General features: G+C 33.5%; 1 protein-coding gene across 1 annotated transcript in view; it reads right to left on the bottom strand.

Moving 5' to 3' along the window:
• The window catches only part of LOC143234284 (uncharacterized), a 47396-nt gene extending 30982 nt beyond the window's left edge, over positions 1-16414 (bottom strand). The window contains exons 1-2 of the mRNA XM_076471529.1: positions 16244-16414; positions 3327-3787 (exon numbers count right to left, since the gene is read on the bottom strand). Coding sequence (XP_076327644.1) covers positions 3327-3782 — 456 coding nt within the window. The 5' untranslated portion in view covers positions 3783-3787; positions 16244-16414. The remainder of the gene's footprint in view (positions 1-3326; positions 3788-16243) is intronic.
• Positions 16415-18577: the final 2163 nt, after the last annotated feature.

Here is an 18577-nt window from a genome sequence, read left to right as displayed (position 1 = left end):
GGTCACATACAGGTGGGTTTTACATTTTAACATAAATAAAAGTGAGCTAATTAGTCAGAGCGGTTGTTAACATAGGTGGTTATAACAAAAAATATATTACAGTAATAAACAGTCTTTGTACCTCCTAAAAATCTTCGCGCAAAAAATCATAAGCTTATTAATAATGTTATTAACATTTTCTTGAATACTCACATTTTCTAAGCGTACTACCTTTACACCTTATACTTACTTCGAAGATTCTAAATGCACATATAAAAACAAAAAGTGGATGGAAATATAATTTAGTAGCCATTTTGTACATCAACATATTAAAGTTTTTTCTTTAAATATCTAATGGTTGGTAGAATTGATACTAGTAAATAAGTTTAACTATATTACAGCAAAGAACGTACACAAGTTACAGTGTTAATTTATGTCTTTATCAGATGTGGGCTGTTAGGATTAGTTAATGTTAGGCCCAAGAAGTAGACCTATAGATTTTGGTTTCTACGTTTATAATTTTTTGTGGCATTCTACAAATTCTGCTTTTTAAAGAAGTACCGTTGATTTTACTGCAGTTTTTTTAAGTTGTTAAACTATCTGATGATATATGGTTTTGAGTTAGTGTGTGGCTATCTGCTTAGTCCACCGAGAAGAATCTAACCCCTGATTTTGGTGTTGCAAATCCGTAGAATTACTGCTGTACTAGCGGGAACCAGTTTTGAGTTATCTGAGAAAAGTTATAAACTTGAAACGTGACGACAGATTTCTTTAGCGGGTCTTGGGTTCGAATCCCCGTAACACAAAGCATACTGGCCCTTTCAAATACGGGGGCGTTAATATGTTACGGTCAATCTCATTATTCGTTGGTAAAAGAGTAGTCCAAAACTTAGCGGTAGGTGGTGCCTTCACTACTAAATTAGAGATGGCTAGCGCGAATATCCCTTATGCAACTTTGCACCAAATTCTAAACAAATTGTACTTAAAAAAATGTTCAACTAAGATTAAATAATCACTTATGTATTACACATGTTGAAGATAATCTTCTGGTGTTTAACAGGCAGAACAAGTTATGGATTACTAATTATCAAAATCAACCAATGTTTCCTTTTCTGGACATTCAAAATCAAGAAGATAGATATGAAAAATTAGTATATCACAAAGCTATTTTTCAGGATTGTGTTTTAACTTTGATAATTCTATATATTTATATGCAAAAAACGGCTCGTTTGGGTTGGGAAAATATTTTACATAGAAGAGCGAACAACGTTTCGACCTTCTTCGGTCATCGTCAGGTTCACAAAGAAAGAGGTAACTGACCGGAAGCTGACCACATGTTTGAAAGGGGTTGTGCAACTGAGTGTCGGAACGTAGAGGGCGGTGTTAGATGTTTGAATATATAATTTTATTTATTTTATTATATTAATATAGGTATAAAGGCGTTCCATTATATTGGTTTATTTTGGGTTTGAGTTGTTGTATAAGTAAGGCTTCTTTAATTTTGCGTTTGTTTATGTTTGATTCTTTATTTAGTATTTGAGTGTTTTCTATGGTTATGTTGTATTTATTTGACTTTCAGTGTTCGAAAACGTGTGAAGGTGACTTTTTATGTTCTTTGAATCTGGTTTCCATTTTTCTACTTTTTTTTCCAATATAGAAGTCTTTCTTTGTGAACCTGACGATGACCGAAGAAGGTCGAAACGTTGTTCGCTCTTCTATGTAAAATATTTTCCCAACCCAAACGAGCCGTTTTTTACATATAAATTTCTCTACAAGTGGGTTTTCTCGACATCACTGAATTCTATATATTCTTTATTATGAAACTCTTTTTTAAAATTTTGGTACCATGTTTATTATTTATGAAGTTCCATTTTTCAACAAAAAAGTAAGCCATATAAAGAACTATAAAGAGTGCTTTTAATAGTTAGAACACTTTCCAAGAAGATATACAATTATTTTGCCCATAAATTTATGAAGTCTGCTTCCACTCGTAACGATGTCACAGTCCAAAAATAATGTCTTTTGAACAACCATTTTCTCTATTGATTACATGAACTAAAAAAATTATAGGGTTTGGTAAAAACATTTACCCTGAGACTTAACTTGTCCTTGTCTTCAAGCCCGTCTTCAGTATTTGGAATTATTTTTGTTTCCAGGGCAGAATCATGTATCGAATGTACTATTACATATTTATTTTAATATCAATGTGTGTTTCAGTGAAATGTATGTTGAGAAACATATATAAATTATATTGTCAAATGTGTACTGCGAAATTTCCTGTTTCCTAAATTTGAAGAAGATTCTCGAGTGTAAGAACCAACAATATATGTTTTAAGAAAACATTAGGGTACCGTCAGTATTATTGAGCCAAATAAAATTTCTAGAAAATCTCCTCTCAAGCTTATAAAAGGTGACAAATGCAACACAAAGAGATATTATATATTGTTGGTTTGCAACAGTTGGTATACTTTATGCATCGGAAGCTATAACTGTGATAAACACTTATTAATCGGGAATCTACAAATAGTTAACCAGGAACATTTACAGATTTCGAATATTGCAAACCGTTTAACTTCAGTGGATTACCATTGAACATTAGTACAGTAAATCCTGTCTTAGCCGGAAATATCAAAATTTTGCAGCGCCATCTTAAGATTTCTCTTATAGAAGGCTCTCTATATGGTGGAATTTGCGTAACGCAGACGGGAAACTATTTTTCACCTACCTCATCTATCAATAAGTGGGATTAGAACCTGAGTAAAGCGGAAAAAATGTTTTTAATTAAATATTAATTTCTTATTTAATTAATAATTTCTTTAGATATTGATAAATTATCGGACATTTTGTTACAGTAAGTATTGATTAAATATATTCTGTTCTTTTTTCTGCCGTCATTATTTTTGCAGTTAAATTAGATTCATGATTTGTAGAAATACATTTGTCTTTTAAGTGCAAAATTCTACTCTTTAAATAATTCTCATAAAAAAATAAATTCCTATCTTCTCTAATTTTAAAATTTAGGGAAAATTTACTTAATCCTCTCATTTTTTTAAAAAGCTACTAAATACCTTCCTTTTTTAAAAGTTGTTTGTTATGACGATTCTAGTGAAATACAAACTTTGATTGAGAAGATTGATGTAGATAATTCTGCGAACGAAGAAAGTTTCGTGAACGTTGACAAGAACGTTTTAACAGAAACTCATGAAATGCGAAGCTCGAACATAGTTATTAAAAATCTTTATAAGCGTAATTATCGAATTATGAAAACTAATTAGCTTGTTAATAATGTTAGCATTTTCTTGAAGACACATTTTTTTAAACTCACTATCTGCTCACCTTATACTTACTTCAAAGATTCTAATACAAGCATCTGTCTGTTCGTCGTGGATGTAAAACAGCCAGGCTCGAACAGTCTTGTCGTAAGATGATGAAAGGATATAATCACCTCTGCATATCACTCGACTAATTCGCAACTCGTGTCCTTCATACACGTGTAGACATTCACCTGTCGTCATTGACCATTTTCTAAGAGTATTATCTGATGATCCGGTGATGACAAACTGTTTATGGACAGCACAACACATGATATAACCAGTGTGACCCTCGAGTGTTCCGAGCAGCTCAACGGAATTAGTGTGGGTACTCCACATCTTCGCTGTCATGTCCTCACTCCCAGTAACAAGCAACGAACCGTCCTCACTGAGGGCCATGCAGTTAATTCCTGCTTTGTGTTCGAATATCTTTTCCAACAAGTATCCCTTAGTCACAGAACAGTTTATGTCTTTGAAATATCCGCAGCCCATGGTTTCTATAGACAATTAATATAAACTGTTTTCATTTTTCAAATTCACAGATATTTGTGTATTCAAATGTATAACATCCAACAAAATGGTGTATATGTACTTGAAAAAAATGAAACCTGTAAAATTTCCTAAACTACTTAACAATAAATTCTAAAAGACATATTTGAAACTTTACTTATCATCGTTCTTACAAACGATTACGTAAATTCAATTCTCAGGAAAATGTATCTCTGGCCCGAAGGAAGATGAATTTGGTCCGTAACGTTATTAAACATTGCCAGACAAGTTGTACATATAACTTCATTTTTCACTTTTTTTACGAAACTGTATCTGCAAATGGTGTTTCTGAAACGATATCACAGATACTACACAGACTCCCGACAAACAATGTGATAAAAGTTTGTCTCCGACACGAACAGAAAAGCATGACGGGAAGAGATGATGTGGACTTATGAGTTGCCTTTCACCTTGTTGTATAGCTATGATAGGGTGAAAAGCATGACGGGAAGAGATGATGTGGACTTATGAGTTGCCTTTCACCTTGTTGTATAGCTATGATAGGGTGAAAACACCGACAAGATTATATGACACACTTGTGAATACAAATTTCTGTGTGTATTGTAATTATATAAGGAATTTTCCCATGTTATTTCTGGATTATTGTGGATCCTATGCCAAGCCAGATGCAGGCTGTTAAAAATGGTAAATGGAAAGAAAGGAAGCGATCAGTCAGCGCAACTTATAAAAAAAAATCCTATATGAAATAGTTAAACCGTACTGGTTCACAATAACATAATGAAACCGTAAACTGGAATACTACCGTATTAGTTACAAATCACTTGATGAAACCGTTAACTGGAAAACTATAGTTTTTTCTAGTTATGCAATATCCAGCTTACCTTTAAGTTATAATATTTTACTCACAGGCCACTTACAATCCAGAGGGACCCATTTTTGTTAAAAACTACCCAATATATTTTTTAATTTGAACTAAAAGATTTTTTGGTTTGCTGTTGTAACTGTGAAAAGTGATTGGAAAGCACATCACGAACTTAACGGCCAAACTCAATAAACATGGAAGTTTCCAAATTGCGCGAAGAGGTATTCAGGAACAATTTAGAACAACCTTGGTGGATGTTGTGCAATAAGTCGGGTATAATATTATGCCTGTAGCTGCTTTCAAAGCGTTCCCATCTGCTCATTCTAGTCCTTACTATCATGATGCTTTGACCTTCCATACCGAATGGTAAAATCGTTCGTATCTCATTTGGCTCGGCATGGCAAGGTGGGTTAAGGCGTGCGACTTGTAATCCGAGGGCCGCGGGTTCGAATCCCGATCGCACTAAACATACTCGCCCTTTCAGCTGTAGGGGTGTTATAAAGTGACGGTCAATCCCACTATTCGTTGGTAAAAGAGTAGCCCAAGAGTTGGCGGTGGGTGGTGATGACTAGCTGCCTTCTCTCTAGTCTTACACTGCTAAATTAGGAACGGCTAGCACAGATAGCCCTCGAGTAGCTTTGTGCGAAATTTCCAAACAAACAAACAAACAAAACAAATACATTGGAAGCCATCTGGACCATCCAGGTTAAATTTTTTCTCATCAGAGATCAAAACATTCTTCCACTTTTCTACGTCCCATGTTTGGTGCTTTTCAGCAAAGTTTAACCGAGCTGTTTCGTGGTGTGGAAGGAGACGTGGCTTTTGAAGACGTTTACGGTTTTTAAAGCCTTTCTATCGTAGATGACGTCTTATTGTTCTTGAGCTGCATTCTGCGTCCGTAAGGGCTTAATCTGATTCGACAATCGGATAGTGTCTTGCCGGACAAACCGTCGAATCCTTCTGCTCAACGCAGGCGAAATTTTCTTGGGCCGACCACTTGAAATTCTCGTTCCGTATCCTTCAGGGTGTTTTAAGAAATTTGCAACAGCTGTTTTACTACACTCAATCTCACCAGCGATGGCACGTTGATAGAGACCTTGCTTTTGCAGCTCGATAATTCTGCCACCTTCAAACTCTGTCAACTTTTTAGCCTTTGCCATGTTTTTACCTAATGTAACACAGGAGATGTCTGGAAGATGTTGACAACGATAATGCCTGAACACAAATTATTAAATTTCGTTACGTGTTTACCGATTAACGCTTCGTTTCAGTATGGTCTTAAATTTTTGACCAGCTAGTATTTAGGCTAACTTCATAGTGTTTATTTTCCCTATTAAATGCTAAAAAAGGTTTTTATTTTTATTTTCCCTATTCTTATTTTTATCTTTCGAGAGTCTACTCAAATAAGTGGTTGAATCTAACAACGCAAAATACATATTTTTTCTTTATGTTCATTGGCCTTAAGATCTTGGCCAGCAGTGCATATGCATTATTATCAGAAGATAGTATATGAGTATGAATTTTTTTATAAATATTGTGTCAAAATTATCCCCATTTCCTGACAGTTTGTGAGTTTAATCCTGAAGTGGGTAACACTGTTGTTTAAGATAGATGTTCTTTATGTCCAGGTAATGTTAGGCACCTACTGAATTAATAGTGCTAAGTTTCAGTTAAATGAAAATAGTCATAAAAGACTGGAGGTTAACATTATTATTTGATTTTTATTTTATCATTTGTTATTATATAGGATAAAATGAATTATATCAGAAAATTAAACGGTAAACTTGTTTACTTGTTTTGAATTTCGCGCAAAGCTGCACAAGGGCTACCTGCGCTAACTGTCCATAATTTAACAACGTAAGGCAGGAGGGAAGGCAGCTAGTCATCATCACCCACCGCCAACTCTTGGGCTACTCTTTTACTAACGAATAGTGGAATTGACTGTCACATTATAACACCCCCACAGCTGAAAGGGAGAGCATATTTGGTGTTACGAGGATTTGAATCCGTAATCTTCGGATTACGAGTCGAACGCCCGAACCGCCTGGCCATGATGGCCAATAAGAATGAGAATTGATGTCTAAAATGACCATGAATTGATAATATGATTTTTAATAACGATGTTGGACATTCTTCACTAACCACATTCAATTCACATGTGTGCGGATATTTACTGAATGTGTTGCTACAGAATATTTAGGAACAATTCAACTATTTAGGTAATAAACTTGTGTTTGTTATCACTAAAATTGTAATTTTGAACAATAGAGGAACGTACAGCATAGTATATTACTCTATTTGTACTGCAGCATTGAATTAGACGAACACGGATGAAGCCTATAATAGATGCTGGTTTAGTTGAATTCAAATGGGAATCAACTGATAAAGTGAAAATTATCCAACTGTGATTGCAATTAATTAGAATGACAATTTATTAGCTATTATTACTCTAATTACCAAAATGTGATACTCCGAAAAATCAATTTGATTACCCCGATGGTTGGTGTTATTGTTTTGAATTAAATACAAAGCTTCACAACAGGCTGTAGGTGCTCTGCCCCCAAAGGGTATCGAAACACGGTTTTTAGCGTTGGAAGTCCGCAGACATACCACTGAGCCACTGGGGAGCTAACCCGAGGGAGGAGGGCGTAAGTTAAATTTCAACCAATCGGATTATGCTATGAGAATAGTATATACTAAGTTCGTTTATTAGCCAGAATATAACTGAAGGATTTAAAGCAGCTCTAATTTGATTGAATATATAATTTCACCTATATTTGGAGACCGGAATTATACGATAACATTTAGTCAACTTTACGTTGAATGTGTATTAGTCTTAATGTGTCGTGTTAAGAATTAGCCAAAATTAGGAGCTGATTTTAATTGAACAGTAACTATGTGATACTCTTAATTATTTAGGTTTAGCAAAGGAAATGTACTGTTGTTCTTTTCTATATTACAGACTATAAGAAGTAATCGTCCCCTAGTCCGAAGTAACGTATATTCATGACTAATAAAAGCTGTTTTAGGTCGTGAAAAGCTGCTTCCTTCATATGTAATTGTGAAAAACTAAAAAAGACCTGTAGAAACTGCGAAACATAAAATATGAAATTGCATTTTCATAGTTGTCCCAATGAACCCAATGAGCCTCTATACAGAATTTGGTGAAGTACTGGTAAAAAACATAAAAACGGCTGTAAAAACCCAACATGAAAAACTGAAAATGTGTATGTAGACCCACAAGGACTTCGTGAAAATCTGAAAATGTGTATGTAGACCCACAAGGACTTCGTGAAAATCTGAAAATGTGTATGTAGACCCACAAGGACTTCGTGAAAAACTGAAAATGTGTATGTAGACCCACAAGGACTTCGTGAAAACTGAAAATGTGTATGTACACCCACAAGGACTTCATGAAAATCTGAAAATGTGTATGTACACCCACAAGGACTTCATGAAAATCTGAAAATGTGTATGTAGACCCACAAGGACTTCGTGAAAAACTGAAAATGTGTATGTAGACCCACAAGGACTTCGTGAAAAACTGAAAATGTGTATGTACACCCACAAGGACTTCATGAAAATCTGAAAATGTGTATGTACACCCACAAGGACTTCATGAAAATCTGAAAATGTGTATGTACACCCACAAGGACTTCGTGAAAATCTGAAAATGTGTATGTACACCCACAAGGACTTCGTAAATTCGCATACCAGTTTGGTAAAAATCATTTCATGCCTTACAACATCCATACAACAGATAGTACTATCATATAGAAATACAACAGACAGTATAATTATATTTATATAATAGTACTTGAGCTTGTAGGAAACTTTTGTTGTTACATTGCAACTTCCGTTCTTTCACTACGTTATGGCCTCATTCTATTACATCCAAGCTTTTCTTATTGTTTCCCATTGTGAAGACAATTAACTGGGTGTAGTGTACCGCTACGTCTCATTCACGAGAACGTGAGTACGAACACATCATTTATTTTCACCAACCATACTTGTAATTTCTATAATGCGTGTTTAAAGTAATCTAGTAGTTCATTCGATACACACAGGATTATACCTAGGATATTTAAAGTCACATTCTGTGTTAGATGCTTTCAATGGTGTCTTATTTTTAAACATCATGAAATGTTCTACTTTACATTCATGTTTAGTATGAATTAAAACATATTAACCAAATAATAACAAAACCTTCTCCTCCTATTTTTAAGACATAACATATAAGATAACCGTCTCCATTTTGTAGAAAATTGTGCCTATAGTACAGGTAATAATACTATTTATTTTACTGACTTCCACTTTAATAAAAAATCTTATACAAGTTGATCTGTTATTGAACTATTGTAGCTGTAGTAGCCAGTGCAATATGATAATTACTAAACTAATATTAAAGTTAAATTACTTTAAAATTTTGTTTATTTTTTCATTTTCAATTCTAAATGTCAGTCCTTCTTAGTCACAAAGAGAGAACTTACCATTTGATAACTGTCGTTAAATTTATAGACGAAAATATCTTATGCAGAATTAACACAATAAAACACTGTACAGAATGTTTTCTTCAGCTTAAATAGAATTACATAAACTTTACAAAACATTTTCCTTAGCTTATATAGAATTACTCAAGACACCAATTTAAACTTCAACAAATTCTACATTTAACTGAGCTAACTTTAAATTTGATTGGTTACACTGATTCTGTGTTTGAGTTATTTTTATACAGATCGATCTTACAGCTTTTAACATGATTATTTTCCTATATGCACTATTTCTTCGTGTTTTTTAGCTTCCTATACACAATAGTTCAACACTTGTTTTCCTTTACTATGAACACTAACTACATATTTTCATTAATTTCTTTTTTCACAGTAGTTCCACAACTATTTCTATAATTAGTTCTCTGTCGTAGATAAGTTTGGTTTCCTGGATAAATTAATACAGCAGTTACATGTATGATTATGTTTTCTGTTTAGGCTTAATTGATTTATCACATGCAAGTTCAACTGCTATGTCCAGAATAGTTGCTGTTGAAACACTTGCATAGTCGAAAGTTTAAATGTAGTGTAATTTCCACAGCTTTTCACAGTTTTCTTATTTCACGTGACCACAGAATGCTGCTTGCCGTCTTTATATTTTTGTTAACAATGTTCTTTTCCTTTTTTCTTGTTATCGAACTTCATTTGTCTACCGGTCTTTCAAGGAAACCGTAAGCATTCTATGTAGTAATCAAATTTCGTTTGCATTAAGTGATTATTTTCATTTATTTATTTATTGTTCATAATTTGCAACCATATATCAAGATAGGTTCGATATAGCAGCTCAGAACTCTTTTGCCACTTTCAAGGTTGTGTAGGTTAAAGAATTGTTCATCTTTTTATAACAGTCTTGTGAGCCTTATGAAGATGTAAAGATTTAGAAGTTGCAGTTTTATTCAAAACAATGACAATGTTAGCTGGTGATTCGGCTCGAACTGTTAAAACAAAACAACCTCTCAGACGTATTATATATATTTATTATGACAGAATCCCCAATAACTAATCAATAAGCTTTCACAGACACTTTGGGTTAAAGTATAATAGTGATGATTTATAAAGAATGAAAAACATAAGTAACTCCTTAATTAACACTGATGTCGCTCAACTCTTTTAATAATTACACACACACACACACACACACATATATATATATATACGAGTCCTATTTGAAAAGATCATTATTAATTGAAGTCCATTTTATACTTCTGTATAAATACATGTATGTTCAGCTATAATACACAAAGTTACACATCAGTTTATAAGTATTTCTTTTATTGAAATTAGCGGTACTGGACAATCCACCACCATTCAAGCAAACATAAAAACTTACCTTACAACTAAGTATGTTTCTATCAATTTTGATAGCGATATTATGAATTTAAAATTATGTTCTACAGCCAAAGTAATAGAGAATCATAGATACATAACGTTAATAAAGTATTTAAATGCGTAAATTTTGAGCGCTATTGTTTTGATTCTTAGGAAGAGGTTCACCTAGAAAAGCCATATTATGTCCCTCTAACGTATCATAGTTTAAGCGAGAGAATAGAGAAAGTTACTTTAATTGCTGAACTAATCAACAGAACACCTATTATTTCGTGTCAAGTACAATGCGTAAAAAGGATATACGATAAAAATGATAAAATGTTTTATTGCTTGACTTTCTTATGACAAGGTTATCATTAATGCTTCAAATTATTATAATTTAAAGCAATAACTAATAAATGCAGGAAGCAGGAGATGGCGCTTTCCAAAGTAAATTATCACTATGTTGGTGATGGGATTAATGATAAAAGTATTAAGTGGATTAAAGGTATGTAAGAACCTAATGCTACTTGCGCGTGGCAGACAAAATAATCACCGTAGTAAGGAAATATGTAAAATTTAACAAATACGTAACTACAAAGTGAATATATTATGTTTCTTGAATGTTAAAATGCTTTAGCAATACTCGGTATACATATATATATAATTCTTTAAAAATATTTTGATGTTTTTCATCATTTTTATCAGTACAGTAAAAGAGTTATGGCATTTATACAAACCAAAGTTAGCTATGTGTTTATCTTGAATATTCAAATTAATACACAAAACTCAGAAAACATATCAACACAGGATTCCACGTTAGGAATTACTTACCTATTTTTATTTTTCAGGTTTTCGGGAAAGACGTAGAAGGGATAACTGTATTTCTGGTCAGTCATTTTTTAAACGATAGACTAAAGGGAAGGCAACAACTCAACAATAGCCATCGCAAACTGTTGGATCATCATTCGCTCTCTCTCTCGGTGTTTGGGTATGATATGTTCATACCCTGGAGGGTCAGGTTCTCTTTGACCTCTTCTTCCTCCCCATACTTATGTGGTTTTGCAGTATTGAAATTTGTAATTATTTTATTTTTAAGTCAGAGTGAACTAAATATTATTCTGATCCTTTTCATGTATTGTGGTACATATGTGGTTGTTATTTTGCTCTATCAGCAGAATGTCAAGTTTGTTGGTGGCACTTTTTTTTAATTAATTTTTATTATATTTATTTATTTATTTATTATTTTTTATGCTTAAAATATAAATTGACTGGAAAGAGATGTTTAGGACTAACTTCATCATGTATGAGATACCTATCTAGTTTGCATAGTAATTCATTTTTCATCCAATTCTTATCGAAGTTCGTTATTGTATTATGTAGGAGTCTATCTGGTATGGCTGGTATGTTTGAATATTTGTGTATGAATTGAAATGATGTAGTTCCTTGAACTCTGTATGCTGTTGTGAGAAGTGTGTTTTAGATTTTTTGTAGTTTATTTGTAATTATTTTATCGCTTACAGTTATCCATGTTGGAGCTGCATAATCTATTACTAGTCTAATTTATGTTTTATAGATTTTTAGTATGTTATCTGTAGATGCTCCACTCTTTTTGCCAGTTAGACTTCTAGCATAGTTAGTTCTTCGCCATACTTTATTTTTAATTTCATTGACATGATTAATCCAAGTTAATTTTGAATCATGGGTTAGACCTAAAAATTTTGCCGATGGGGCAGTGTGAAGTAGTGTGCCATTCATATATAATTCTGGTTCTTGTTTTTGTTTTGTCAATTTCGTAAAGACTACGAGTTGTGTTTTTGCTGTGTTTATTTTTATTCTATATTTTTCGCTTATTCTATTGAGTTGTGGTTGTATGTTTGTGGCTGCTATTGTTGGTGTTGCAGCACTTTTCCAGATTGCCACATCATCTGCAAACTGTGAAGAGAATCCAGGATTTGAATCCTTCAATGGCATATTGTTTACATACATGATGAAGAGTATAGGGCTAAATACCCCTCTCTGAGGGACACCAGCTTCTGGAGTAAAGTACTCAGAAAAGGTACCCTCTACATTAACCCTACACTTTCTATTTTCCAAAAAGTTAGATAGCCAGCGAATAATTCCACGCACTAGTCCAATTTCATTCATTCGAACCTTAGACCATCGTGCCATACAGTGTCGAATGCTTTCTCGATATCAAGGAAGCAAGCGACAGTGCATTCTTTTTTATTGAAGCTATTTATTATAGTTTCGGTTAATCTGATTAAGAGATCTGTCGTTTGTCTAAATTTCCTGAATCCATTTTGTTCTTTTGGTAATTTTGATGTTATCTCCAAGAATGTGGAGAATTTATTACTGATTATTATTTCGAGAATTTTGCCTGTACAGCTTGTCAGGCTAATTGGTCGGTAGCTATTAGATTTATTTGTTGGCTTTCTTTCCTTATGGAACATTAATATATTAGCGAGCTTCCAAGAAACTGGGATGTATCCTGAGGATAGAGATAGGTTAAAAAGTGTTTTTAGGTGGTCAAACAATTTCGGAGTGCCCTTTTTTAGAAGGATGGCTTGTATTTCATCTTCACCTGGAGATTTGTGTTTTGTTTTTTATTGCTTCAAGTGGTTCTTTCGTTAGTATCGTGTTTTCAAAGTTTTCATAGTTTGTGCTAGGTCTTGTATTTGTCTCAGTTATGTTTATTGGGAAAATTGGTTCAAATTGTTTTTTATTGTTTAGTATATGGTTGGTGACTTTATTGTAGAAATATGTATTTATATCTGGATCAGAGTGAGTTTTAAATGTATTTTGAAGTTGAGCTTTGAAAGCTTCGACTTTTTCTTTATTTGTGTGCGCTATTGTATTATTGTGTTTGAGTGCAGGATATTTCTTTGTGACTGTATTATCGTTGATGAGTCTTTTAATTTTTTCTGGTCAGTTTTATCATTTAGTTTTGAGCAGAAGTTGTCCCATTTATTTTATTTTTGTTGTTTTATTTGTGTTCTGATGTGATTTCTTATATTGTTTATTTGCGTTTTTGTTTCTCTGTCTCTTGTTATCATGTACTGTCTTCGTAATTGTCTTCGTTTTTTGATTAGGGTGATTATTTCTGTATTGGGTTTCCATGTATTGTTTGTTGTTTTATGGTGTTGTTTTGGTATTGTTTTATTGGCTGCTTTCTGAAGGCACTCCGTTATTATTTGACAGTAGTTATCCATTTCAATATGGGTTTTAACTTTTAACTTCTGATGATGCATGCCATTTGGTCCGTGTTTCTGATTAAACTGTTGGAGTTCGAATTTCACTGTGTGGGTGTTTGGGTATTGATGTTAAATACCCAGGAGGGTCAGGTGCATTAGATCTCTTCCTCCCTCCCGAACGTTGATAGCGTCTGTCTTTCAGGGATTTGTTTTATAATAGCTTTGGGCCAGAGTAGGAGTATAACACCATACTCAGGCCCATTTCAGGGCACAGTCCATGCATGGACGCACAAGTTTTTTTGTTTTTTTTCCTTTGATTATTTCTTCCTTTTTTTGTTTCAATACATTTTCTGTATTTTTTTTCCTTTTTTTTGATTTTCATTTTGATTTTTTTCATATACATATATATTTCTTTTTGTGTGTGTGTGTGTTTTTCTCCTTTTGTTGCTTTTCTCCATGGAGAAAATGCTGCTACTACTAGTAGTAGCCATAGAATAAAAAAAAATAAAAAATAAAAAGAAGAAAGAAAAAATAAAATAAACTAAAATAATGAGAAAATTTAGGATCATTAAAAAAAAACAAGGATTAAGTGTCTAGTGCAAGGTGGCCAGCTTGTGCAATATTTCTTAAATACATGTTAAAAGAGGAGAGGTATTTAGGACTATTTACATCATGTCGTGATATCTGTCGAGATCACACATTAAGTCATTTTTATGCCAATTCTTATTGAAATATTTTAGAGAATTATGCAAGAGTCTTTCAGATACTGTGTCTATGTTTGCATACTTGTGCATGAATGTGGTTGAGGTGCTACGTGGTACTTTATATGCTGAAGTTAGAACTGATTTTTGTATACGTTGAAGTTTCTGTAGATGTGTGGGTGCTATGTTAATCCAGGCAGGTGATGCATATTCTATTACGGGTCTAATGTACGTTTTGTAGATTTTAAGTATATTACCTGGAGATGTTCCTTGGTTTTTACCTGAAAGACTTCCTGCATAGTTTGCTCTTTCCCAGATTCGTTTCATTATACTTTTAGTGTGCGGTAACCACGTTAATTTTTAATCGTATGTTAGACCTAGAAATTTAGCAGAAGTAGCAGTCAGTAAAAGTGATCCATTCATGTAGAGCTTTGGTGGATCTTTTTTCAGCTTATTGAGTCTGCTGAATAATATCACTTGGGTTTTCGGAACATTGATTTTAATTCTGTATTTCTGGCAGTATTCTTCGATGTTATTTAGAACTGGTTGTAGGTTCGTTGCTGCTATTGACGGAAGTACTACATATTGCCGCGGACGCATCAGATATAGATGCATACTGTCATATCATCTCTGAGTGTCTAAAACATGCAGCCAACAGTTCTATACTGAAACAAAAACACTTCACAACAACTCATTCATGGCAACCACATAAAGACATAATACACTTAATAAAAGATAGACGTATACTCCGCAGACAGTACATACAAAATCGCAACCCCACACTTAAAACACAGATCAACACTATAAGGAATAAGATACGACATTTAATCCGACAACAAAAACAAGAAAACTGGGACACCTTCTGTTCCGAACTAAATCACAAAACTGATCCAAAACAATTCTGGACACACTTAAAAAGATTTACGAATACAGGAACAACAAACAATATATCCACCACTTAAACTGTTGGAATACTATTGTGAGTTCGTTTTTGAATTTCGCGCAAAGCTACACGAGAACTATCCGTTCTTAATTTAGCACTGTAAGACTAGAGGAAAGGCAGTTAGTCATCACCTCCCACCGGCAACTCTTGGGTTACTATTTTACCAACGAATAGTGGGATTGACCGTCACATTCAACCCCACGGTTGAAAAGGCGAGCATGTTTTGTGCGATGGGGATTCGAACTCGCGACCCTCAAATTACGAGTCGCACGCCTCAATCCACCTGGCCATGCCGAGCCTACATACGGTTGGATTAAGCAAACTTTAACGATACTTAAAACACATTTTGAAAATACAAAAATATTTTGTAATTTATTTTTATGAGCTTTGTTTGTGAAAGCGTTTTATGCAGTTTTGAAGCTTGTTCAAATTCATGCTGATTTACTGTTTTGAATTAGGACCGTAAGTCACAAATTCAGATTATTAAAAAAAACACTTAATTTTGGATGAGTGGATAGAACATAAGTAAAATACAAATTGGTAGGTGGTTGAAAAGTATTTCATAATAATAAATACGACTCGCCACTGGCAACTCCAAAATGTTTAGATAAAATATGAAATAATAACCATTAAACGACCAGCTTTGAAACTGCAAGTAGGAAAACAACGGCATCAGATTATCTCTGTACTGAAAAAATTCAACTAATATTTTTATTTTTCATAGTAAATTTGAATAGTACCTTTGCTAAAAATGTATCTATTTTTAAATTTACTTATATTTTGCCAAGCTTATCTTAAACGTCTGTATAGTATAGCAAAGATCTGGTTTCTGAATAGAAGCGAGCATGAAAAAAAAAACCCAGTAATATAACTATAAGGAAAATTTCCTACCTGAACGTTTCAAAAGACAGACTTAAAAAGTTTAAGGTAGGAAATCCCAGTTGTGTCCGACTCCTCGTGTCTGTGGATCACAGTGTGACATAATACCGTGTGGCAATGAATGTGCAGACACTACGCACTAGTGCTTTCACAGTATTGATCACTATATCTCAGTGCACAGATGAATTCCTTTTTTATCTGTGACCTGCAAATGAGTATATTTGTATAAAAAATACAGTTTTTTGAAAAACAGAGCTGTAGGTAATGCTTGATAAGTTACTATGGTAACCAATGCCAAACAAAGGGAAATTACTCATTCTCTGAACGAGTTTGAATTCTGATATCAAATTTACAACAATTGGAGACATGTTCATCAATCAGGTTAACAGATTTAAAAGTTCGTTTTATTTTATTTCTTTTAAGAAACTTTTATCGTACGTTAAACATTTCAAAATAAATTTTAAACGCACGGAGGAAGCATGTCTGTTCGTATTACATTATGCTTTCAACAGAAAAAGTAGATTAAAAATTCACATTTCACTGGCATATACCCAATTATATTAATCATCTACTTACCTTTGACACGCAGTATTTTTTACCTTACCTTCACATTTGAGCTACAAGCTCAGACGTTATTTGAAAAAGAATTGTTAGATACATTGACTTGTTTTAAAATAATGTAATTTCTTTTTCCATAAAAATAAAAATGTCAACAAAATAAACAGTGACCACGTAGTTGACTGAGAAAAAGCAATAAGAACTAGAACCTGGCTCTTCTTTATCACTGTAAAAGTTAGGTCCGTTAGATAACAAATAATTACCAGTAATACAGAACTACTTGAAACAGTATTCAGCTAACCGGTAACCATCGACAATCGAGTAATTTGTTTTCGAAAACACCAAGAACAATTGGTTTAAACAGTATTCAACTAACCGGTAACCATCGACAATCAAGTATTTTGTTTTCGAAAACACCAAGAACATTTAGTTTAGTGTATAGTTACATAAGGAATTAGTCATATGTGCTTTGTCCTTCACGCGCAATTCAAGCCCCAGGTTTGAGCGTTGTAGGTCCCCAAACTTTCCACTAATCAAAAACCAAGGAAAAGCATCAATAATATTGAACTAGTCATCAATAACTGAAGTAGTGTAATATTTTCTGGTGAAAGTTTTCCATGAACGAGTTCTTTAAGTCTTTATAACACCAAAATCTGGCACTCCATCCCTGAAGTTGGCTACATTGACGATATCCCTAATTAAACAGTGTTTCGAAAGGCGACGACGTTCAGATCCCTTTGGAAATTCGAAGGTTTAAATAAGTGTAACTTTAGAATTTAAAAACAGACTAATTAAAGGTTTTAATTATTTTCCGCTGTATGAATATGCTTGTGTACTACAAATATAAAAAAATGGTGATGCACTAGAATATAATTATTGTATGAAAAATATATAACCTCAGAACAACGCTAGTGTATAACGAACGAATCAATACATCAAGGTAAAAAGGTAGTCAAACATGGATTCTTCATACAATAATTTTTTTTATTTGCTGATACAGTCGATTTCATTGAAGTTATTCCATTTTTAATTGCACTAATATGAATTCGGTAAGGTAAGGCTTTAAAATTTAGTTTATTTTGGTCAGTTGTTCTAAACTGAACACGACATAAAACGTAATGTTTCCTACACTTACACTTTGTTCACGAACCATTGTTGATTCGAGAACCAAGGTTAATTTATTTACTTCTACACACGTGACGTGTTGTATGTAACCCATATGTTAAGTGTATCACGATAAGACATGTATTTTTCTTCTTTTATTATTAATCTAGGGTGTGCGGCTCATAGAACGCTTCTGAGGTATTGTTTGTACTTAAAAGAAAAAAAAAAAAAACTTGGCTCTTAGTTCCTTCATTTCCTGACCGATTCGAGATCTAATTGCAGTTTTGGGCTCGTAGATCAAACTCTTTCGATTGTAGTATTTAACCAGTGTGTTTGTGTGTTTTTTGCATAACAAAGTCACAAAGGGCTATCTGCTCAGCCCGCCGAGGGGGAATCGAACCCCTCATTTTAGCGTTGTAAATCCGGAGACATACCGCTGTACTAGGGGGGAGCGTATTTAACCACCTTCAAGATCTCGTAGATTAGTTTACTCTAATCCTGCCTAAAAGAATTTAAGATGCCATGGCTATTGAGAATTTCCTCTTGTTTATTTATGAACATAATACCTTAGAGAAAGCTTCGGGTTTAAAAAGGAAACAAAAACCAAACCAAGTTATTAACAAAATGAATTTTACATTTATTGCAACATTTTAAATTAAGTGCATAATGATTTCGTTTTCGAAA

Source organism: Tachypleus tridentatus, chromosome 12, assembly GCF_004210375.1.
Source record: "Tachypleus tridentatus isolate NWPU-2018 chromosome 12, ASM421037v1, whole genome shotgun sequence".
In the NCBI taxonomy this organism is placed as follows: Eukaryota; Metazoa; Arthropoda; class Merostomata; order Xiphosura; family Limulidae; genus Tachypleus; species Tachypleus tridentatus.
This window is presented reverse-complemented; position numbering and strand designations above follow the sequence as displayed.